General features: G+C 35.1%; 1 protein-coding gene across 8 annotated transcripts in view; it reads right to left on the bottom strand.

Moving 5' to 3' along the window:
• The window catches only part of RAPGEF6 (Rap guanine nucleotide exchange factor 6), a 149,065-nt gene that overhangs the window by 39,166 nt on the left and 84,192 nt on the right, over positions 1 to 25,707 (bottom strand). For all 8 annotated transcript variants that reach the window (XM_087709553.1, XM_087709549.1, XM_087709550.1 and 5 more), the window contains 8 exons: positions 16,325 to 16,456; positions 9,742 to 9,922; positions 7,192 to 7,328; positions 6,224 to 6,382; positions 5,332 to 5,484; positions 2,824 to 2,988; positions 1,634 to 1,741; positions 174 to 377 (listed from right to left, as the gene is read on the bottom strand). In XM_087709553.1, the coding sequence (XP_087565679.1) occupies positions 174 to 377; positions 1,634 to 1,741; positions 2,824 to 2,988; positions 5,332 to 5,484; positions 6,224 to 6,382; positions 7,192 to 7,328; positions 9,742 to 9,922; positions 16,325 to 16,456 (1,239 nt within the window). The remainder of the gene's footprint in view (positions 1 to 173; positions 378 to 1,633; positions 1,742 to 2,823; positions 2,989 to 5,331; positions 5,485 to 6,223; positions 6,383 to 7,191; positions 7,329 to 9,741; positions 9,923 to 16,324; positions 16,457 to 25,707) is intronic.

Genomic DNA, 25,707 nt, shown 5'->3' on the forward strand with positions numbered 1-25,707 from the left:
CAGTTTAACAAAGTTTTCAACTTATGATTGGAAGGATAACGATGTATTGGGGGGGAGGCATCTGAAACCAATAGAAAATATCTTGGCCAATATATTCAGCTAAATGTGTATGCCTATCTGTGTGTCACTTAACAAAATAGATAAAAAATATAACTGTTAAAATTTAAGCTCACCTGATCACCACGTTTAAGCCCAGCTTCTGCTGCTTTGCTTCCTGAGTCCACTGACTCTACAAAAATACCAAAACCTTTTTCGCTCCCTCCAAGAAGACTGAAGAAAAGTGGTGACTCTCTAGAAGGCTTTTGCAAGGTGACTTGTCTCCACTTTGCTTTTGCGGCACATGCAATGTTTAATAACCTGAGATGTCCTTTCATTTTCTGTAAATGGTCGGACAAGCAAACATGAATGTTCTGTTCTAAACAACATGAAATCCTAATTATGAAGGAGGAACTTATATAACCATTAATCATCGACAGTCATTGAATTTCTCAGATGGGAGATTTGTGAATAGGAGTTTTAAATTTGCAGCGTCAAACTGGAAGCCCACGGGTCGGATGCGTCACACACAGGCCACGCCCACCCCAGCTCCGCAAATGGGAAAAACTTCACAAAACATCACATGACAGCAACGTGATGCCGAGGGTTTGACACCTGTGCTCTAGATTCTTGACAGAAATCCTGTGCACCATGGATATCAATTATGATTAGGCACAACTCTGACTACTCCTACCAATTTCTAACAACAATGTGACAACAATGGAACCCTTAGAAGGAATTATGACACCACGTAGACAGGAGTGTGAGTGCAAACTTAAACTACTTCAGTTAAGAACCAGTTCTCACTGCTCTTTGTCATCCACGTTTATGGATAAATATTCTACCTTATTACAAAGTCTGCATCTCTTTGGGATTGGAAGCCCATAAATAGTGTTGAATACAAATTGAAGACTGAGCCCAGTCTTGCATAATTCCAGCCCCACAGTTCTTGTGGACTGATTTCAAGTTATAAAGTGAGAACTGCTGCTTAGGTGGCTCATAATAGTTTAGAAAAATGATGGTAAACAATTCCACTCCCCTTGGAATATCAAGAACAAAAGCCAGTTTCTTTGAAATTAAACAGCTCTATACAGATTGAAAGATTGGATAAATCTTTCAACACCCAAGGTTAAATGAGCAAATGACCAATTGAAGAAATATTGAGAAGAGTGGAATCCTGTCCAGCCATCCTGTGGTACGCATGGATCACAAGATTTCTACCAAAAACCCATCAGCTCTAAAAAAAAAAAAAATGAAATGAAATGCAGCTTTCTATAGGCATAAAATACCTCATTGTGAATCAGAGACCACAGGGAAGAACAGTCAAATTACTCAGTGTAATGTTCAGATTGTATAGGACTATCCTCCTGATGACCTTGATTCTAGGTTATTTGCCAAAACTGTGATGTAAAAATAAAAGTCCAACAGTTTGGGCTTAAATATATATACTTTCCTGAATGACATTCAAAACACAAATATTAATGATTTGTAGGACAGCCTTCTAAAAATGCTTTGAACAGTTTTTTTATTTTTAAAGAGGTCTTAGAAGATATAAATATAAAATATATACTATATAATAGTTTATATTGGGTCCTACCGCATTTTCCAAATGTTTTTCAAATTCTTCCAAAAATCTTGTCATGGCTGGATCTCCTTCAAAATCATTGAAATGGTTATTCACCCATAGCAGTACAACTCGAGTAACCTAAGAACAAATATAAGTTGACATTTCTATAAAATTCTACTGCTATTTCTAGATAAAACAATGCTTAAACTGTTTATCATTTCATTTTATGAGTTTAAATTACAAATTTAAAAAAAGAGAAAAACCATTAGTACAATACAATACAGTTACACTTAAGAGACCCAAGGATCCATGTAGTTTTAAAAGGATTTGAGAGCAGCCCTACCAGAATTTAAAAATTATAATTTATAACAGGGAAAAAATTAAATACATGAATTAAATATAATAATTTTAAATAAATTATTTCAAATTGAAAATACTGTAGGTTTATGGATGTTTTCTTGCAACTTTGAGACATTTTAAATGCCCAAAACTTCCAAATACTATTATGCTGATAATGAGTTCAAAGGCTACGAAAACAGGAATACATTCTTCCATTTAGCTATACATTACAGTTCAATTATTTCTATACTGGCCATTTCCCAATAACCTTATCAATAGCAAGAAATACCCAGTCACATAAAATGTTAGTCCAGATTTTGAACTGCAGTAACTTTGCATACAAAGTCAACATTATTTATGTCTTTACAATTTCTCAAGTACACCAACTAGTAATGTTTTTTTAAAAAAACTTTTTTATACATAGAGAGTGTCCATCTGAAGTAAATGAAGGAGCATGAACTACTTTTTTTCTGTCCGGGAATTACATAGCCTATTACAAAGATCAGAAGGAAATCCTACCAGTCTTTATTATTCATTGCTTGTTTTTTTGACAATGTAAAATATGTCCACTTTGAATGTACATGTTTTTTAAAACAACTCGAACCTTCCTTTGGCAAAAGCTAACTAGATTGAAGTATGTTTATTTAAATTAATAACTAGAATAAGCTTAATTTGGGATGCTACTTTTTGATAGCATAGCATGAATAATTGCATAGAATTTGTTCCTGTTAAAATCTCTCAATATACTTCAGAGAAGATAAAACACATCCAATAAGGTACAGCAAAAAATTCAACTAGTTTTCATCAGTAGAAGTAACATTTATTTCAAACATGTGACAATTAGAAACACCAAATCAGTAATGTTTAATTTAGGAACCAACCTTGTCCCTGAGACTGTCAACCTGAAACCACTCTAAAAGTTTTTCTCCAACTTCCAGAGGGCTTGACAAAAATGTTCTGAATGTTAATAAAAAGTCTTCAATGTAAGTTGGATCCACAATAGAGTGCTCTTCTATTAAATGCATAATGAGGCGTTCAGGTGTAGCCTTAAAAACAAAGAGATTGCAGTGAATCTCCTGACAATTTAATTTTGTAGTATTATCAACCATGATATAATAAGAGATAGCGACACATAAATTCAATTCCTAAATGTCATAAACTTTTATGCTAAAACATTTGCCCACCTATCCTCCAAATTTTTCATATTAAAATCCTTCCTTATAAATATTTGCTATCCCTTGTTATTATTTCATGATAAACAATTATTTTCTCACCCATACACTTAAATGGGATAACTACCATTCTAATTTCTGATGCATCACTAATGCATTTCTAACCTAGCTACAATTATTTTTTAACAGCTGGGCCTGAGAAGCAATATGTGGCAGTTTCTTAGCCCAACACTCACTGTAAGGAGAAAGATAGATATGATAATCTAAATTGAAAGTTTGGAGAGATCAGAACAGAAAACCTATATTATCTTCCTTTTTGGGAAAAGAAATATACTTGCTGTTATTTGTCAGGTGCCCATGTAACTATAGGGATGTCTTATTTAACATCAGTAAAATACTAGAATCTTAGCCAAAGACCAGGTCAATATAATAAGCTATAATAACTCATTCTATTCATAAATCTTACTAATAAATACTACAAATAAACATTTAACTGTACAAATTTTCTAGATATTTATTTAGCATTATAATTCATACCATTTCTACATATTCAAATACTAAATTCCTTTTATATATCTATGAATCAAAGAATTCCTTTGTCAGGCTAGTGTAGGCAACTCCAAAATTGCTTGTCCTTGGAGACTTCAATTTATTACCTTGTCATGTTGAGTTACAGTCATGTCAGGAATTTATGGGCTCTATGGTAATACGGATTGTCCTAAACAATAGAAGGCTGAATGCATTACTGGAGGTCATACATTGCATTTTAGTCTTAGGGCAATTGCAATGTGATCTGGTTTTGAAGATATTACCATTAGTCTACTGATCATTTTTCAGCTGCTTTTGATAGAATCAACTATGGTATCCTTTTGAACTTGCTGTGGAGTTTAAGTTTGAGGGACATGGCAGCCAGTCTCAATCACTGTTGATAAGAGGGGAAGTGACTGGGGCCAAAGACCCTCACTAACGAAGTGCAATACATCTCAATGCTCTTGCCTCTTTTTTACATGAAACTACCGGGTGATCCAGAGTTAGATATTAGGTGGCTATATAAATGTTTTAAATAAAGAAGTAAATCACCCATTGGTTTATATCCATTGGTTTGCTTTAGATATTGATTCTAGTCCAAGCAGGTGATGCCATTGAAGCTTGTCCCCAATGTCTGGAGACTGTGTGAGTCTTGAAGCAAACAGATTAAGACTCTATCCTGACAAGACTATAAGGCTGTCGATATTTGAGTCCCCTTACATACGATAATTTTCTATCTTTGTTCTTGGATGGGATTGCATTTCCCCATTCAAGACTGCTGGAACTCATCCTGGACTCGCATCTCAAATGACAACAGTGGCCAAAGGGCTTTTGAGCATGTACATCTAGTGCACTAGTTGCACTCTTTCCTGGAATGGAGACCCTTCAAATAGTCATCATAGTCACCTCATGGACCATTGTAATGCACTTTCTATGGGTCTTCTCTTGAAAACTTCTAGGAAGTTCAAGCTAGACCAGAATGCAGGAGTACAGATAATGGTGGGCATACTTCAGTATGCCTATGTGACCCCCCACTGCTCTATAAAGCTGCTCTGGTTAACTGTAAGCTTATGCATACAATTCAAGGGACTGGTTATCTTCTATAAAGCCCTTAATGGCATAGGGCCAGGTGGTTTAGCTGATAAACCACCTACCATATCTCCTGATAAACCACCTATCTGATAAACCACCTACCATATCTCCTGCAAACTGCTGATATTGGGGCACAGTGCATCAGGGGTTCTATTAATCAAGCAGTGTCATGTAGGGGAAATCAAGAAATGTGCCTTCTCTATTGTGTACCTGCCTCTAGAATAATATCCTCCAAGAAATTTGGATAGCTCCCACTCTAATGATATTCGGGAAACTATTAAAGACTGACTGTTCACACAGGTGGTGGATGGAGCACCTGTTGTGTGATTTTTGTTGTTGTTGTTGTTTAAATGTCTGTCTTAGGCCACTTATATATCTTTTTCTTTCGGTATTATTTTTATTTTTTTTAATTCTAAACTCAAGAGTTATTAAATGTTTAGCAGCCTTTAAATAAATAAAATCCAGCAATATAGTTCTTTGAGTTCTTTAATAATCCTTTATGATAAGAAACAAGATTTATCCTGAAAACCAATCCTATGATATTCATAAAAGCTGGAGATTTATGAATCCTTAGTAAGATATCGGTTTTTTTGTTACCTTAATGACAATGTGTCCTTTTCTGGTTCCACTGCGGTCTAATTCTCTATGCTCCTTCACCATAACAATTTCTCCTTCTTCCTCCACTTTATGTGTATTTTTTTCAACATGGTTTAATATACGCCAGTAGTCTTGCTGGGCTATACATACAAACTGTTCCAAAACAAGAAGGACATTTTTTTTAAAAAACAGCAATATCATGTAAAAATCTATTGCCAAAAATTCTTTTAATACAATAAATAAAAATCAAGTCATTTCCAGCTTATTTCTTAAAGATAACTATGTGTTAAGTTCAATCACAAATAATACATTCAATAGAACAGACCTTATTGAGAACTGGATTTTTAAAAAGAAAATGGTCCTATTCACATTTCAGTGGAAAACAGCTGTCAATTAACCAAAGATTAAATAATAAATAGTTGTTACTTGAAAAAGTAGTGTTATGAGTAAAAACATTATAAATGAAAGTTATGTTTCTAGAATCTATTTATACTATAAAACTCTCCTGTCTTTCTGTTTGTAACTTTCAATTAGCCAAAATGAACATATAGAAGAACAATTTTCTAAATCAATGTAACTTAAATGGGCTAACTTAATATGTTTTCAAATTCTGGACCATGACTCCCGTGGAATTGAAATTTCAACTATCCTTACAAAAGTTGTATTTGCAGTGGGTCGTGGGTTGTCTAATAAGTGCTACATCCAGCATCAGGTAAATGGATTTCTAGTTACAGAAAATTAGGAATGGACAAGAAAGCATCAGAAATTTGACTGTTATTAGGCCTGTCACAGTTGGATAAATTCTTGATTATTTTAAAGGATATTATATTATGAGTGTTTATAACAAGCTTCACAAAGTTAAAGTATTTTACTCTTATATCATCTATCTTACCTGGCAATCATCTACTTTGGTCCTAACCACACCATTCATGTGTTGCTTTTCCAGAGATGGGGTAATTCCAAAACTATTTCCCATACAAAGACTTTCTGTTTTCCCATCAGGATAGCTAATTTCCACAGTGCCATTTAAAATAACATACCAAGAGTCAAGCTAAAATTTTAAAAAAATGAAATCTCAGTTATCTTGCTATGAATCAAAAATTCTCATTCAACAGGTAAACATGAGATTTGATACAAGTCCAGTTTATACTGCAATAGTGACATGACAATTCAAGAAACAATAAATATATTAAATTCAGAGTTATGATAATGATCATTGCCTTTATTACACAAAACAATTAGAAATCAATGAACACTTAAGAATTTCTGTCGATTACCACATTCTACAAAATCTTATCTTGTGGTAAACAGCCTGTTCTTGTATGACACCTAATCCCACTGATAATTGCAAATGGATAATTGACATATTATTGTGGTTAGGTAGAAAATATATAGCAGAAGGATATGAGAAACTAAACATAAGGTTTATAAATATGAATTTATTTTTTCCAGAGTAAGTATACATAAAATATAAAGTACATAAAATTAAAAAGTATAACAACAGTATCCAAATACATGTTAATAGAGTCTACTTGTACAGTGGTATAAGAGTATTTGTGAATTTGAGAACTATGGAATCTAAATATTCACCACAACAATGCCAAGAGTATATAGCTTTGCTATCCTCATGGATATTTTAATATGCTTGTCAGCCAAAAAAGAATATCTCCACCTGATCTGACTCATTAGGGAATACTAACATTGAGAACTTCTCATTATATATGTAATAATGCCAAAGTATTGTAAGTTTCAGTAAACATTATTCAAATGGTCATCCTATTTGCTCAATAGAGAAACTTAAAAATATATGTATCTCATGTATAATGCAGTAACATTTCTATGGCAACATGCCCTACTTACTTCTTGCCCATCTTCAAGGATGATGGCTCCTGCTTGCTCTACTACTTCAAATATCATGACTGAACAAAGTTCTCTTCTTACTGACATAGTCATGTTTGCAAATGCTGGAAGCTGATGCATAAATTCCAATAATTGTTCTAGACGAACAAAAGTTTCATGTTAAATGTAAATGATATACTTTAAAAGGTAAAACTATCATGTACATTGTCAAATGTTATTTAATTTTCAGAACAAGACTAAATTTTTATCTCTATCATCCATCAACTCAAGATAATTAACATAGGTAACTTCACTGACTTGAATTCAATGCTGGCTTTTTACATTGAAAATGTACTTTAATCATATGGAAAGGTTATTATGTACTACAGGTTACATTGAGGGAGAGAGGGAGGAAGAGATTAAATGCATAAAAACAAGACCTACTATTAAGCAAAAAAAGTTGTAACTACCATTTTCTGACATTAGCATTTATTTGTATGCATGCATGCATGTATGTATCGATTTAAAAAGACTTACACAGCCGCCCATCTAATATCCAATAAAACTGAGCAGCAAACAAGGACACAATAAAACATAAAAACAATTCTCAGCAGTCCAAAACAAATTCCTCCACCACTGAGCATTCACATTTACTAGGCTCTAATCGCACACTACCCCGTCAGTCCTTGGGGAGAAAAGCCAACTTTCTAAGGCTTTCCAGAAAGCCAGAAACATTGAAGAAGGGTGTTTCATAGGACAGAAACAGCTACAGAGAAGGTTCATTTCCTAGTCCCATCAGATGACAACATTTAATGGAAGTGTCCTGGAGTATGACCACTCTATCCTATCTGGCAGAACAGATACCCTTAGAGAGAGGTATTTTACAAATAACCTGGTCCTATACCATTCAGGGCTTTAAAGAATTATCTTTAAACCAGCATCATGAATCTTCATCTAGAAAGAAACTGGGTTCTAGTGCAGCTTATAAGCAATGGCATATAATGCAGGCATAGTGCCTAGATCTGCAGATGCCACTGCATTCCAAGCCCAATTGTAACTTCACGATCGTATTTAAGGGCAGGCCTGTGTATTGAGTGTTGCAGTAATCCGATCAGGAAGTGATCAAAGTGTAGACAACAGTGAGCAGAGCTTCCAGGTTGAATTGGTGCTCAAGATAAATTTGTCCATCTAGGGGTGCTTTCCATTCATCTCCCACAGCACTTCCATTAAACAGAATGCTATACAGGATCCACAGTCACAGAGATTCTGCATAGCATGATCCAATCACAGCCCTTGTCACTTGCCTATCTCAAGCAGCAACCTGGATTTCAGCTGGATAGTATGTCACAACCTTGGAAAATTTCCAAGTTCCTTCTACAACCCAATTGTGGTGGGATGATTGAATACGACCCATCGCCCTACTATAGGGGATAACTACTCAGAACTCCAGATACAAGAAAATGTGAGTCCACCATAGTTGCCAAGATGATCATGAACTCCAAAGCCATCTCTGACTCAGGTCTGGAGAAGACAGATAGAAATCCTCCATAAACAAAAGCCTGGAGAAATCTATCCCGAAATTGGCCAAAAAATTGAGAAATTTGAGTAGGGAGGAAGATAAGCAAGCAGCAGTCTCAAGTGATCCCTATAACCCAATTTAATTAACAGAGAGTCCCAGATCTGGCTATGTCTGTGGTAGTACCTCTAAAGCCCACCAGGGCCCCTAAATGACAACAGCCACATTTCATCCGCTTGCAGGTGATGCAAAACCCTAAATCTAGGAAGATACATTTGTGAGAGAAAACAGCACTTCCCATACTCAATCAGGTTTAAATGATACATGCCAGGCCTTTGGTCCATAATCAAGTCATCAGTGAGATGAACTTTATTACGAAGAAAGCTAAGGTTAAATAGCAACTGTCAGAATCCAGAGCTCCTAAATCTTCAGGAACCAGATCTTGGGACTACATACAAGAGACTAGAATGTAGAATTGGTCTCAAACCCTCGTCACTTTCCTTAGGCATGAGTCCCACCATACCTTCAGGGTCCTATCATGAGTGCATTGTTCCCCCTGCTCTCTTTCTCCTACATAATTTATTTTCTTCCCCATGCCATTCCACTCCCAAGTTGAGGGTATCTATCTATCCAACGATCCATCAACAAATGGGGTAGCTCCAAGCAGACTGCCGGAGCTTCTGTAATACACATTTTGGACAACTCTTTTCTACCACATCATCCAACCACTACACTTCACTGTTTTCTCCCTAACCCTTCAGCCACTCTGCTGTGACTCAGGCCAGAATCAACTTTCAGATCTCAGCTAAACTATTAACAATAACAAAACATATCTTAAGTCTTTGGTTCATCCCACTTTTTTTCCCTTCCTACACAGTTGTATGTTTACAGTCTCTTTAGTTGGCTGATGCCTATTGCTACAAGCATGATATCCTTTAACTTTTATAATGATTACTAATTGGATAATTCATTACTGCATCTCTATGTATTAATTGTAATAGCTTGTACAACAATATAACATATTTATTTATGGAGGTAATATTTTTATTTCTCACCAATATCATCATCTGTTTTGTCAGCAGGTTCTTTTTCAAGACACTCTCGAACAACATCTCGCCCTAGCAGAGGATCAGATGTTCTATCAATGTCTTCATCTTCTTCTTCATCATCTTCAGAATCTACAGGCGCTTCTGGGAGGCCAGTTAAATCTACATCTCCCATCTCACTTTCTGTAGCCTAAACATACAAGCAATAAATGATATTTAAGTTTCTGAAAGTTAAACATTTATGCATGTGAAGCTGGCTAATTGTTTTTCTTTTATTTCCCAAGGCAATAAATCCTATGATCCATCTGCCAAACCACTCTTTGGGAAATCAAGTAAAACCCATTACCATTAGTTAAACAAATACCAACACAAGCAGTTATGAACCTGTATCTTACTATGGATATCTGAATAACTTGCTGGATTCTAGATTACTGTTTAACTCTCAAATCAAATAGTTAACTGAGAATTATCTGTATCAGATTTAAAGTTAAGTATGTCATAAGATGTGAATAAATTCAAATCCAAATCCCAACTTTATCTATATTTAATAGAGCCAACTAATTCTCAATTTGAAAAGTTCCAGATTGCTTTTTATTAAAGGAAAACAATATTTTCCTTCATAAAATTCTTCACAATCTATCAAAGCCTCAATTAGTTTAATTCCTATTTGGCTAACATCTAAAATAGGAATAAGAGGGATCAAATGATGACAACTTAAAAATTAGGAGCTTTATTTAGCATTTCTACAATTTTTCAATGCAAGAGGATTTTTGTTTTGTTTTGTTTTTTAAAATACCAATTTATTCTTTAGAGAAAAAGCAGGATTTTTTTGTTCTTAATACTGTATCCAAGAATTTTCTAACCATAAATTATTTGAGGCATTAATAAGAGTTACAAGAGGGATCGGCCAATGTTTCTGACTACATAGCACGAATTAGGAAAAAATGTAAATATTTTAATTGTCTTCTTCTCTTATTTCACTACTCTAATACCTTCTAACCACAAAATAAAACTTGGCTGATCTGAAAAGGCACAGAGGAAAGAATTACATAATTTAACTGGGAGGAAAAGATAAATGCCAATGTTCAGTTTTCTCTGGGGGAAAATGTTAATATTTCTGGAAGAAGGAAACCTTATGTATTAGAGTAAGGTAGTCTAATATTCTTAATGGGTTCAGAAGAAAATAACATCATAACTAGAAAAAATAAACAAGTATTCCTGGAATATTGAGGTCTACGTTTGAAAACATTTAAGACCATGATACTGCAGAAGCTAAGGAGCTTTGCATAAAAGAAATATTACATAAAGTCATATTTAAGAAAAAATATTAATATGACCTATAAATAGTATTTGCTGGACAGATTACATAGAATAATATAAAAAACATCCAAATTTGTCCATAATTAATATCTTCCGTACATGCTAGTGAAGGCCTAGCTACATTGCCAAGAAACTCTGGTTTGATCAGGATTAACAAGTTTTAAAATTTATACAGCAAGCAATTGTTCCCTTGCCAGAAGTTAGTTAAATACCCATAAAATTTATCCCTACCCCTCTGTTCAATGTTGTCATAGATGGTCTCTTTAACCCCTCTTTCAAACCAGCGGTCCTCTCTGTTCAAAATGTGGACTTTGCTGTCTTCAAAAGAGGTCTCTGTCTTTTAAATGTGGATGGTCTGCTGAATCTTGTCCTGGTGGGTTTGTTCTCCTATGTTGTGCCATGAGTTTAAAAAGTGGTTGTTTTGTTTCCCCAATATACAGATCTGCACATGTCTCACTGCATTGTACTTCATATACCACATTGTGCAGCTCTGTACATTGGCGAAACAAAACAACCACTTCAAATTGATTCAAAATTCAAATTGAACAGCCCTCTCTCAACAGAGGGAAAGAGAGATGCATGACATCATCTATCTCCAGTCTACAACATGGTGCTTTCAGCAGTTCCAGAATGCTCCACCCCTATTTGCACTACTCAAGTGATCGTAAGGACACAGATAAACCTCCAAATGGCCTCTACGACTATCTAAAAGAATGCAAATGACCAGCTGTCTGAAAGGAATATAAATCCTTCCATTCCCCACCATCCACTCAGAGCAGAAAAAGCTTCTTGGATGAGAAAAGTCTTCAAAGAAAAAAGAAGAAAGTCCAGTTGCCTCTTGAAAAAGTATCTTCAGGACAACCATGATCTGGATGACTGAGAATCTCCATAGATATGATGATGAATAATATTACCCAGCACTTCATGTAGATATTTTAAACTGGAGCCAAGAGAGCACCAAACCCTGAAGAAAACCACGAAGTAGGGATCAAGGATAGGATGTCTCACTATGATCAATTGGAACCAGTTCAAAGGAAGAGGAGAGCCAGCACAATATATTGACACTCACCTCCAATTACTTCAGCTGATCTAGAAAGTCACTATGGTCAATAGGCTGCCAAGGGATCAAGAAAAGCCAGGTGCACTACTCTACATCCAGCTTACTCCAAGGGTTGCACAAAAGGGTGACAAGTGCTGTCTCTGCCCCACATTTAGGTCAGTATCACATCGCACAATTTCTAATATATAAATATACACATGAATATGTTCTATGTTATATTTATTGGCTTAAAATGAGCCTTTAATTCTATTCCAAGGGACAGATTCTGATGGAAGTTATCCCTCATATTTATTGATCACAATTTTATTTATATAACAACTTGTTCCAATAAATATGAATAAGCTTACACTATGCAGTGCAGTCATGTCATGATTTATCATTTTTAAAGTATACATCATCCAAGGATCAGATTGCAATACAAACAAACAACGTGTCTTCAGAGTCAGTACAGAAGTAGAAATATTACATCTCTGCTGTGGTACATTACCAACTTCACTTAACGCAATGGCTTAAAGATAATTTGGGAGAGGTCCATTCAAAATTAGGATGTTGTGTACCTCACTTGATGGCAATGGTGGTGAAATAGCAAAGCACTGCTAGCAACATTTTTATGATTTATTCCTCAGATACAAGTATAATATCCAATTTCATAGAGATTTGGGAGGAAGGTAATCCATGCAAAAATTAAAAGGAACATAAGTCAGATTTGTTTAACAACTGCCTCATACAATGACTGTTTGCAATTATGCCAATGATGAAAAAATAACTGCACCAATCCTCACATTTATATCTATAAAGCAAAGAAATACTGAAGATCATAAAGTGAAATGGTATAGTTGCCATTTCACTTTAGTTTGACTAAAGTCAACAGCCAACTTACCAGTCCCAATTATGGTTACATATTAAAATATTCCAAACCTCTACTTTTTATAGCATTATATTACTGTTTTCTGATATTTAATATTGGGGGGCTAATTTTGTGAACCAATAAACGGTTATAGCAGCAAATTTAACAACTTGTGGCACAATGGATTCATGAGTCCACACTTCTAATTAATATGTATATATTGGATATTGATTATGTCAAAAATCTATTGTTTTTCTATTAGTTTATGACCTCTGATCATAATAAAAAGGTAAAGGTTCCCCTTGCATATATGTGCTAGTCGTTCCCGACTCTAGTGGATGGTGCTCATCTCCATTTCAAAGCCGAAGAGCCAGCGCTGTCTGAAGACGTCTCCGTGGTCATGTGGCCAGCATGACTAAACACCAAAGGTGCACGGAACACTGTTACCTTTCCACCAAAGTGGTTCCTATCTTTCTACTTGCATTTTTATATGCTTTCGAACTGCTAGGTTGGCAGAAGCTGGGACAAGTAACGGGAGCTCCCTTAATGTTACGTGGGATTTGAATCACTCTACTGCCAACCTTTCTGATTGACAAGCTCAGTGTCTTAGCCACTGAGCCACTGCGTTCCTTTCCTGATCATAATAAAACACCTCAATTTCATGATTTCATGTTTCCATTGGATGAGAATTCCCAGGTGGGATTCCCAGAATTCTGGTATCCCCAGAATTACCACCTTTAAAATTCTCAACAAAAACAGGAAATTTCAGTCACAGCATTAATCTCGTTACGGAAGGCAGATGTTATAAGGCAATGATGAAAATTATATCCAAATTATTTAAGCAAAGACTAAAAACAAAGCAAAATTATTATATTGCTTTTTAGAAGCAGAGAATGGAAAGTACACACGTCTTCCTAAACTTAGTATTTTTTTCATCTGAACGCCTCAGAGCATTCAGTAGATTTTCCTCCCAGTCTGTAAAAATTAAAATTCGTGTGCCTTGTGAAACATACCCAAAAAGCAAAAGAGAATATAAGGGAAAGATTAAGCATCCCTCTGCCTGCTTCTTCATTTAAATCAGATACCCAAATTTAAAATTCATATACCAATGATAAGATTCTTCATAATAAAAATACTAGAAGGATCATCTTGTGACACAGACATTTAGAAAGGATTAGTGAGATTTTCACATCCACAGCTGGAAGTAATTTGCTAATAAATTTAATTAAGGTGCAAATCTCATATCTCAAATCTCATACAATAAAATGATTATAAACTAGCAGCCCAAGTTATGAATTAAAAATTTATGTCCCATCCATTTCAATTGAAAACTTAAGCACATAACTGTATATAAATCTGTCCAGTGGAAATCCATGAAACTAAACATGCTTAAACATCTACTGGATTGTGCCCAAAATAATTATAGAAATATAAACATAACATAGAAAAGACAAACGATCTCTGTTGAATACAGATTTATATTGCAATCTATGTAGGCAGATTGGGTGCAGATATATGCATATGTAAGCAATGCATGCATTGGGCTTCTGCCTTAAGATATTATTGCACCAGCCTTAATAAAGTCTTTAAATTAAAAAAAAGTAAGGCTGAGTATATGTAAACTAACTCCAAATGTTAATTTGACTAACTGTGGGTGAACAGATTTATTTAAGGTATTTTAATGCCACCCAACTTCAAAGAGGTCCAAGCTGATTTGGCATTTTTCATTTACCATATGAATGTTTATAGGTTATTAAGTAATATACAAGCAGATATTGGTTGAAGCATCTAACAGTTTAATAAGGTGAAGCACATAGCCTGTGAAGAATTTATTCACATGCATAAACCTGCTGTTTAAAAACTTTTTCAATATAGAAGTTTTTCTGCAATCTGACCATTACCACCACTACCATTATCAGCATTGCTGATTTAGTCTGATAAAGGAACTAGTAACTTACTTCACAGATAGTAACTACAGTAAAAGAAGCTATTGTTTCACACATCTCGTGCCATCACATTGTCATTTTAAAAGATTTTTTTTTCAATTCACACAAAAGGAAAAAAAACAACCAAAAGTGACAAGGAATACTTGAAATTGACTTTTACCAACCAAAGGAATGCAATGGGAAAGAATAGAATAAAATAGAATAGAATAGAATAGAATAGAATAGAATAGAATAGAATAGAATACTTTATTGGCCAAGTGTGACTGGACACACAAGGAATCTGTCTTCAGTGCATAAGCTCTCAGTGTATATAAAAGATAAAAGTGATAAATCATGATCATAGTCATCATAAATACATTCATCATGAATCATAAGAGACAACACTTAGTGATTGTCATAGGATACTACACATTAGCCTGTGAAGCTCAGTATTACATCTACTGTCTGGCACTGATGTACAATCTGCGGTTTTCGAGATGTGTTAAAAGTTCATTTTCTGTAATCAATATACCCAATTGTGCATTAAAATACAATTGTATATATTCCTACTCTGTGATTTCCTTCTGTTTAAGAGATACAAGAAATAAAATTTAGTATTCCTCTACATGGTATGAGCAATATTCTATCAATGAGCTATATATGTTCCTAAATAAAATTTTGTTTTGTTTTGCCTATAGTTTATGTTCTAGTCTTACCACCTCTCCCCCAGCAGCATGGACAGAAGGAGTTTGCTGAATTGGGGATAGGAAACCAAATATAAATCAAATGAATCTTGGTTGGATTAACCAAATTCCTAAGCCTGAGTTAACAAACATAGTTGTGTCCACACATTATTTTACTACACCACTCTATTTTGGCTTAGTCAAGCTTGTTCCTAATAGTCAACTGACTAAAGAATTCCAGCTACTTCATCTTAACAGATTCAAATCTTTAGCAATTATAGTATTACACATTTTTAAACATCTATTTTCTTTAATATCCTTATCTTTCCTTGTTATAATGCAAACAGCATATGCATTACTAAATTGTCAGCACTAATGGATCAATAAAATCTTCTCCATTTAAACTATTTCCTCAATAATTCCATGGTAAAAACTTGTGAGATTAACTTTTCAGTTAAAATTACTTGCAAAAACAAAAGGTAACATCATCAATCAGTGCTCTTGTGTGGACAGTTTGTTTACATATAGTAACTTGCCCTGCCACTTTTTGAGGGAAGTGTATTTTTCTCCTTGGTAATATTCCTTGATTAGGCTATTGTTTTCTGATTGACTGATTGATAATTGATTGCTTGGTGTTAATCCCTGCTTGTCATTGTGTTGGCTATAGGAGAGAAGTCACATTTAACAAAAAAAACCCAATGCTACACTTTCTCTATTCTGTGAAATAAAATAAAAAATAAAAGAGCTTTAAATTTACCTGATAGATGTCTGATAAACTGCTGCTCCCAGAATCACTGGCAATGCTGCAGCCAGACTGACTTGAAGGGACATGTGTCACCTGTGGATGTTGATTATCTGTGAGATGCATCTTGGTAAGGTCTGCTGGAAGCTGGAAAGAGGGGGAAAGAGGGGGGCAGTATTAAATAGAGTTGCAAATTCAACCAATTAATATTCTCTCTGGAAATAATTTGACAGTATTTTTTTAAAAAAATAGGTAAACAACTTATTCTCCTTCAAAGTAGAAAGTATCTTTTCAGTGAGAATCATCAAGTGAAAGTAGAATTGCAATTGAATCTGAGTGAATGCAAAACACCTTACTAAATGGAGAAGTTCACTTTCTCATTAACTCAGATATTCTTTTGTCTTGTCCTTTTTTTAAAGTTTGCTAAGACTTGTGGCTCTTTCCAAAATTGATACTGGACACAAATTAATTTGTAAACTACTTTTAGAAAATAAGGAGGTGATGAAACAGTATAAGACACACATTTTCCCCCCCAAATTTTTTTGGGATTTGGATTTATTGATTTATATGCCGCCCTTCTCGATCCCTAGGCCTCTCTAGCCCCCAGGAGCACTTTGCAAGCTTCCCAATGCCTCTACATATCCATTTTTGCAAAGGGCGGCAGGGTTTTGGTAGGCAGAAAATGCTGTATTCAGTGTAAAAGAAGCACACCCTCTTTTTTTGGGGGGGAAGGTGCGTCTTATACTCCAAAAAATACGGTAAGCTCTGACAAACTGTGTATTTCTCTCAATGGTTACCACAAAAATATTTAATTTAATTATTATTTCTATTTTATGTATTTCATTTATATGTATACAATATATACATTTGTATAGTTTACATGTATTAATATTAAAAGCTTGAATATTTTAATATTGATAAATTTTACATGTACAGATTAAATTTTATTTTAGTTTTATTTTCACTATTTGCTTTTATTTTGAGCTTTAGCCAGATAATGTGAACTGACTATGCCCCATTGTCTACTGCAAAGTAGATTGATTAGAGTAATTAGACAAATACTTTCAATCAGCTCCCTCACTAATGGCCCAAATACTGATGTTTAATATATTTATGTCTACAGAACGGATGCTACAAATGGACCTCTAGAACTTGATATGAAAGTGATCCTTAGAAGCTTCAGCCTCAGTTTTAAATAATTGCTAATACAAACCCTTAAATGTGTTGGCAGTATATTTTGATATTGAAATTCTTAAATAATTGCTCAGAATAAAAATTGTTTATAGGAACTGTTGGTTCTAGCTTATATAAGTAAAAAAGTCATAGATTTTAAAAATGAATTTACAAATGTGATCATTACTACAATAATGGTTTACTTTTTATATTTTAAAAAACAAAAATTTAATACACATTGGGTAGAAAGATATTTAGGAGTGCATTAGTCGCAACAAGCACCAAGCTTCCTTTTGTTGGGCTACTTATCTTACTTAAAAGTATTGTATGTATTGAGGTATTTCATTTGCTTTAATCTGTTCAGTAGACAAAATGGATGTTGAATTCATAGCTCTTCAACCCTCTTGGCTACTATTGGAAGTAACAGAAGCTGTTCAACATCCTCTATAATCACAGATTCCAGTACACACACACACACACACACACACACACACACACACACACACACACACACACACACACACACCTGCTTAAGCAAAAATTATTTTCAAAAGATCGTTCCCAGAAAATACATCATCATTTGAAGTCAAGCCAAAGTGTGGAATAATCTTTAAAATGCTCTTTTGCAAAGCATTTTGCTTTCTAAAAGCAACATTTATGAAAGTTTGCAATTGTACTCTCATTTTCACAGCAGCCTAATAGCATATTGTCATATATATCAGTAAAATATCAACTATGAGGTGGAAGATAGCAAAGTGGTAGACAGTTTCTGCTTTTCAGGATTAACGTTCAAGAGTAAAGAAACAGTTAAGAAGCCATAGATTAGCATTTGGTAGAGTCTTGGAAAAAAATATTCAGATACCATGAAGTATCTATATCTACAAAAATCAGAATGGTGGAAACGATGTTCCTTCTGACCCAAGTGAAAGTTGGGTTTTATAAAAAGCAGTATAGGAAGAGTATTAATGCTGTTCAAGTGTTGTAGACGACTCTTGAGAATACCATGGATGCCAACAAATATATGGATAATTAAACAAACTATATTTCTAACCAGAAGTCTAACTCAAATTGTCTTATTTTGAGTACCTTATGTGAAGACCTAGCTATCTGGAGGAGATTCTAATGCTGGCAAATGTGGAAGGAAGAAAACATTACATCACCAGTAGACCTGAAAGGCCAAGTTAGGGACAGACTGTCATGAAGAAAATCTATCTTTATGGTCTCTAAGAATTGATAACTACTTGATGGCATATAATCAAAATTATTAAAACCATTATTATATCCTTAAGACAATATATACAGGAGAGGTCATCTCAATTTTGAAATACTATATTTCCCATATTTCTATATAACATTAAAATATCTGATTCAGATAGACTGTTCTGCATGATAGCTATTAAAATTTGTATTTTAAGACACGCATTAGTGCCTCTACCTGAAATGAGGTAGTAAAAAACTTCTTTTCCAGTGAAAAGATTTCAAATGCATTCTTTTTTAACTTTTTTTAAAAAAGAAAATTGAACTCAGACCAAAAATCTCTAAATCAGTATTTTCCAGAATACTTCTGCTAAGGAACAACAGATGCTAATTAGTGAAATTGTTCCAAGGACATTAGGAAGTTTCCAAATTTGGATAGTAAAAGTAAAATCAGTTTCCAACAGATTGGGCAGAATGTCAGCCTGCTTAAAATAACAAGCAAGCAAGCTGGGGGTTGGAAGGTGATCATTTCCCTGACTGAGAATTGGATTGCAGATTGTCATCAGATTATTATCTGAGATGCATTGATATGACTTCTTTAGGGAACCACAAAGTCAAGTCTCAACCATAATACCTTGTATAACAACCTAAATACCTAGTACAACAACCTAATTATTCTATTTGAATGTACCTAAATACCAAATACTAGCTCATATAATTATTGTGGGAAATCATGCAGGATGCAGGAACAAATGAGTTAATAATTCTAGCGTAGTGAAAGTTACTACACATATCTTAGCATTAAGTAAACATATGATGGTCCATCAAAACTGCTTTTACAATAGTTCACAATGTAAAAATAAAAATAACTTAATATCAGTATCTAAAATTATACGCCCAACTATAGATGTGTTTGTTTTGAAAGTTAGACTCCTGGTTATTTTAATGAGATAAATGCCTATTACATCTGAGAGGGAATAACATTTTAATTAGATGTTTAGGAGTAACAATTCCTTCTAGAAGAATTTTTAGGTTAAAATTCCTGAATTTTGCCCACAAAATTGATATTACTTTTAAACTATCCATTTACTTTACAAATATTTTATTTCTAGCTGTTCTAGTATCTCATCCCAACGTAAATTTCAGTCTCTATTTTCTATATTTATTTCACATATGCTGAACTACCTGCGTAGTGAACTATACTTATACTTAAGATAGACATGACGCTAATCATTTTTTTTAAATGCAAGAGATTTGCCTCTCAAGGCCAGATCGTTACCTGGTTTTAAAATTCTTCTTATAAGTATTCTTCTGACATAGTGTTATTTGTTCAACTGTCTGAAAAAGTTTCTTTCATATGTATATTCTATTCCCTCCCTTCCAGTGATATGGATCTATATATAAAAATGTGAAAACACTCACACAGGAATCACGAAATCTCCAGAACTGTAAAGCCTACAAACTTGAAATTTGGCACAAATGTTCCCCTTGGCTTCTTGGTGCTTTAGTAACAAAGGATTTTTCAAAATGACCATCAGAGCATTAGTATTTTGTATATTATTATTAACATGCTCTGATGCTAAGGACTTAGACATTCTACTCACCTTCCCAACCTGAAAACTTGGATGTAGGCGTGGCTAGCGTGTGACTCATCTGGCCTGCTGGCTGGGAGTTTGGAGAGGAGCTGAGGGAGAGAAGGTGATAAGATAGATGGGGCTTCTCTGGGGCAGGCCTAAGGGAGAGAAGGTGATAGGAGAGAAGAGGCTTCTGTGGGACAAGCCTGAGGGAGAAAAGGTGATAAGAGAGGTGGGGCTTCTGTGAGGCAAACCTGAGGGAGAGAAGCTGATAGAAGAGAAGAGGCTTCTGTGGGGCAAGCCTGAGGGACAAAAGGGGATAGGATAAGGGAGGATTCTATGGAACAAGGCTGAGGGAGAGAAGGGGATAGGATACAGGAGGCTTCTATGGGGCAAGGCTGAGAGAAAGAAGGGGAGAGGAGAGGTCGATGGTAACAACTCAGTAATTTTCAAGCTGGAAGTGTCAATTTATCAAGCCCGATCACATAGTTTTGTAGCGGATGTTAGGAATATAATCCTAACGGTTGGGTTGGCAATATATAAATCATATAACAATGTTGTACCTGTTTCTTTAAATCATACTGTAAAATGTGATTGGTTGCTGTTTTTCCTCAATCAGCCATAAGAGGGAGCCAGAACGACTGTTAGTTCTCTCTCTTTGTTTGTTAGATGCTGGGCTGATCTGGAGGTGCTGTGAGCTATTGTAAGTTTTGCAACTGTTAGCAAACTTTGAGTACTGAACTGATTATATGATACTGGACTATGTTATTTGGATTATCCCTTAACTGACAGTCATTGATGACTGACTGTCTTACCCGTGTATGACTTGGACTGTTTGATGGACTCTGATACCTCTATTTCCATGAAAATAAAAGCCTATTTAAACTGCAGTGTCTCTGTATGCTGGTTTGTGTGTTCTCCAACACAACTCTCACAACGTTTCGCTGAACGTACTCGCTTTCCCAATGGGGAGCTTACCTAACAGTGGAGCACGGGTATTCAGCTAGTTATTAATATATTGCACTTCATTATAACTATTTCAGAAACTTTCTCACTTTTTTCAAAGAAGAATACTAACTACATAACATAATCTAACTAGTAGTCAATTTCAAGTTTTAGTGCCGTTATCTCTCTTATCTTGGAAAGATCCTTCTGAATTTGCTCTTCTGGCAGAGATGTCTGCCTTACTAGAAATGTGCAAGGGATCTTTTCTGTATTTCTCTGGCACTGTGTCCCCAGTTGTTGTTTTCTTTTAAAATTAATACAGTGAATGTTTCATCATAACTGTTAAATTATTTTAGTGCCTAGTTTAGTGTTAACTTTCATTTCTTATTTCATTTTTGATACTATTCATTTTTAAAATTTTGTTAACCAACCTGGACTACTCAATAAGATTTAAAGGCCAGAGTGTAAATCAAACAAGTTAGTATTTGCTTTTCTTAGATTGTGGGACATATATAATGGATATCCCATTTCAGTTAGATTTTATTGCTATATGTCACATTGTCCAAAAACTATTTTGCCTTCGCTTTTCTGCATTCCTCAGTACAAGAAATAAATTTTGAGATTGCTGCCAGCTGCTTGATTGTCTCAAGATCATCCATCCTTCTTTGTACCACAGCTAATTTATGTTTTATAGACATCAGGCATCTTTAAACTTTTTATATCTTTTAAAGTAGATTTATTCACCTCTTCTTATGAAACATGTGATAACATGAAAACATTAATTGCTCCAAGGCTTTATCTTTATCATCCATTCATACACTTTCTCATTGCAAATATCACAGTGGATCAGTCAACAGTGACTTTAAATTTAAGTGTCTTGAATGAACTCACCAAGTGAATTTGGGTTTTGCTTCAGATCTATATGGGGGATATCTCAAAGGATTATTATGAAATTCTTAAAAAGAGATACACAAGCAAGAATACATTAATATTGTTTTGTATTAAATAAAATATTAATCTACATTCTATTTCATCCAAAGTATAAAATTATCTAGAAAATAGTAGGAACATACCATTGGATTATATAATATAGGTTGCTTAGCAACCACACATTCAGTGTCAATTTGAAATTGTCATAGCGCTGAACAAGTGGTACTTACAACCAGTCCTTGAAGTCTGGCCTTCACACCACACCTGCAGTCATGTCATTGCAATCTGGGCGCTTAGCAATCTGCTTGCACATAAAAGAGATGCAGCACTCCAGTCATGTGGTTGCCATTTGTAACTTACCCTGCCAACTTCCCACAAAAAGTCAGTAGGGCAGCCAGCTGGAAAAGTCGCTAGTCACTCCATTAAGTCTCTCCTGCCTAGCAGAAGACACCCCCAATCCTGTCACACCTCATTGGTTACCCATACACCTCCCTCCCCCAGCAGCAATACCCCCCCCCCAGGCCTGAAATTGCATGCACCATTCCACCTACCCAGGTGCCTGCCCCATACAGCAGCAGTCATCCCTGGGCTCATTGCTCACACATGCCATTGTACCACCTGCATACCCTGCTCCACCATTCCTGGGCCAAAAAGTGATGTGCACCACTACAACCGACCTTGCCCTACCAGGCAGCAGCCATTTATCTACCCGTTAGTCTGCTTGCAAGCTGCCTGGGACTTCCAACTTCCTTCCAGTTTCCCCACTGACTTCGCTTGTTGGAAGCCAGTGATTGTGAGGAGATCCTAGCTTAATATCTATGATTCTCACTTAATGATAGAAACAACTACTGCCGGGATTGCCATCTCTAAGCAATAAAGGTCATGTGATATCAGACTTTATAACTGCATTGCTTAGCAGCTGAATAATTATGTTAAAAGTCAAAATCCATGTCCACTCTATGTAACTTAATGGGCTACAAAAAGCAGAATGATTCACTATATGCTTTGTGAAAGAACCTTTAAAACAATCACGTAGGCAAATAATGGCTTCTCCCACTTAGCTAAACTAGTTAATGTTGACAAAATATGGAATCTGCTGTGCAAGATCTACATACGCCATCATGACTATAAAAACTATAAACTGCATACTAGTACAGTAGGCCAAATATAAGTATGTATATAGACTACAATACTGGGAATGTAAATTTCTAAATGGTGTCCTCCAAATGCCTACAAATTTAATTGGTGTGATCAATTTATTTATTTATACCTGGTTATAATTCCACATATTACTAACCTGAAAGTTAATCACTTAGTATGTTGAATTAGTTTAGGAAAAACAAATGATACATCAAATAGAGAAACCCACCGTATTATTATAGTGCAACAAATTTGCCATTACTGCATCTAATAGATTTTCTCCCATGCAGAGCATCAGGCTAATCTTACTTGGAATCATAAACTAGACTGGAAAACTGAAGAAAACATTTGAAAGTCAGGGTCAAACTACTTCATACTGCTGCCAAGAAAAGATACAGATACTTTTGTTAAGTCACCTGTTTGTGGAGATTTTATTTTTTACATCTGTAAATTTTTAAAATCTATAAAACACATGTGATGATTTAAAATCAGAAAATTGTTTACTGTTATTATTTATTTTACATAATCTAGGAAAATTGGAATTGCATATTCCACCTTCTGAATAATTTTTTTTTTATATAAGTAATAGGATTTGCAATTCCCACATTTAGGTTTACACCTAAATGCTGCCTACATGGAAAGATTATGCTTTCCCAAACTGTAAGAAGTGGTCTTGAGAATTCAAAGATTTTTTTTTACATTGAAGTATCTCAATATACATAGCTGAGTCTACTGTATCTTGTGCAGCTTCAGATTTCATAGTAACCATGACAACCATGGAGCTATTTAAATTATACTGTGCACAATCTATGTCGCAATATAGAGAGTGAAGATGGTTTTCAATACTGAATGAAAGAGTAAGAGATTTCTGATTAAAGGATGCAGAAACATAAGTGAATTTACTCAACTTCTACTGGTAGTAGCAGTATTAGTTTCTAATATTCTAGCCAAAATATGGAACAATACACATAATTTATTAAGAAACACATTTCAAGTATCAGTATGGCATTGGGGAGTACATATATTAATGAAAGAAAAATGACTGGTTATACTTCAGAACAAATTATGTGTGCAAGTGGGTAGGTGAAAGAGGGAGAGAAGAAAGAGGGGACTATCAACTTATCTACAACTTGCAAAATTCAACTGTATACATGGAAACATTTTTTTTTACTATAGGCTGTTTTTGGACTACAACTATTTGTTCAGCAACAATAGTGGTTGAAGTTACAATAGTGGTACTTACAATCAGCATTTCGGCTGTCCCAGCACCCTATAGTCCCATGACTACAAGCCCCATGACACTTATAAATAACACATAAGCACTGCTTGACCAAGATCTGCAGTATTACCAAGGACCTTATACATCCCCTCCATGACCAGTTTTCATTACTGCCTTTTCGGAAGAGGCTTTGTGGTATCCAAAGCAGAACAACTAGATTCTATAATCGCTTTGTACCTTATCCTATCAACCTTGTTAACTCTCAAGGCTCTTTTTCTGCTATGTATTCAAAATTGTGTGTGTGTGAGAGGGGGGTGGGAGGGAGGGAGGGAACGAGAGATTTGTATAACTTGGCATTTCTGGATGCTGCTGCTATTATTATATTATCTTCTTTGGAATTGTGACCTTGGGTGGTGGGTGGCATCCTTCCTTCGAGAGCGGTGATCAGAATTTCATTTTAATCTGTGCTACTGTATAATACAGGAAAATGACAATAAATGTTATTTTAATGTATGATTACATGATCATCATTTGAAATTTTTCCTTCCAGTTACCTCAGAAAGTCAATGGGCAAACTGATAGGGAAGTACGCAAGTTGCTTGAATGAGTCTATCCCACTCATGTACTTTCCACCAGCCTCTCTGCATTTACGGCACACCTGACACTCACACTACGAGACATTCTCCCAACCATTGCCATGCCTTCCTCACACCATTGCATGCTATCCTCAACCATGATGCACTTATTGCACATAACCTTGCACTCTTGTAAACTCCCTTCAATCCATACTTCTCTGACCTCATATACCCCACTTCCCAACATGTGCCATACCTCCCATACACCTTCTGATCCTCCCCTGCACCCCACCCACCCCCAAAATCCCTCTCCATCACCAGAAGCCATTTGGCTGCCTGCTAGGCTGAGACTTGTAATTTTCCACTGACTTTGGTTGTGGAAAGCTGGTAGGAAGTTGCCTCACCTAATGACTGTGAGGTCCGGTTAACAATGGCAACCAGGATTGTAAGTGAAGTGAAGAAATCTCACTTTACAATTAGATTGCTAAGAAATGGAAACTGTGGTCCCAATTGCTGTCATAAGCCAAGGTCTACCTGTATAGCATAATAAAAAGAAATAGAATACCCAGGAGAACTCAAAAGGTTATTTTTTAAAAAATCACTTTGAAATTTCTTAAAAGCTTTTATAAATCCTCCTGTATTTGA

Source organism: Thamnophis sirtalis, unplaced genomic scaffold (assembly GCF_051295495.1).
Source record: "Thamnophis sirtalis isolate CommonGarterSnake01/CBP01778 unplaced genomic scaffold, rThaSir2_p1.2 scaffold_3, whole genome shotgun sequence".
In the NCBI taxonomy this organism is placed as follows: domain Eukaryota; kingdom Metazoa; phylum Chordata; class Lepidosauria; order Squamata; family Natricidae; genus Thamnophis; species Thamnophis sirtalis.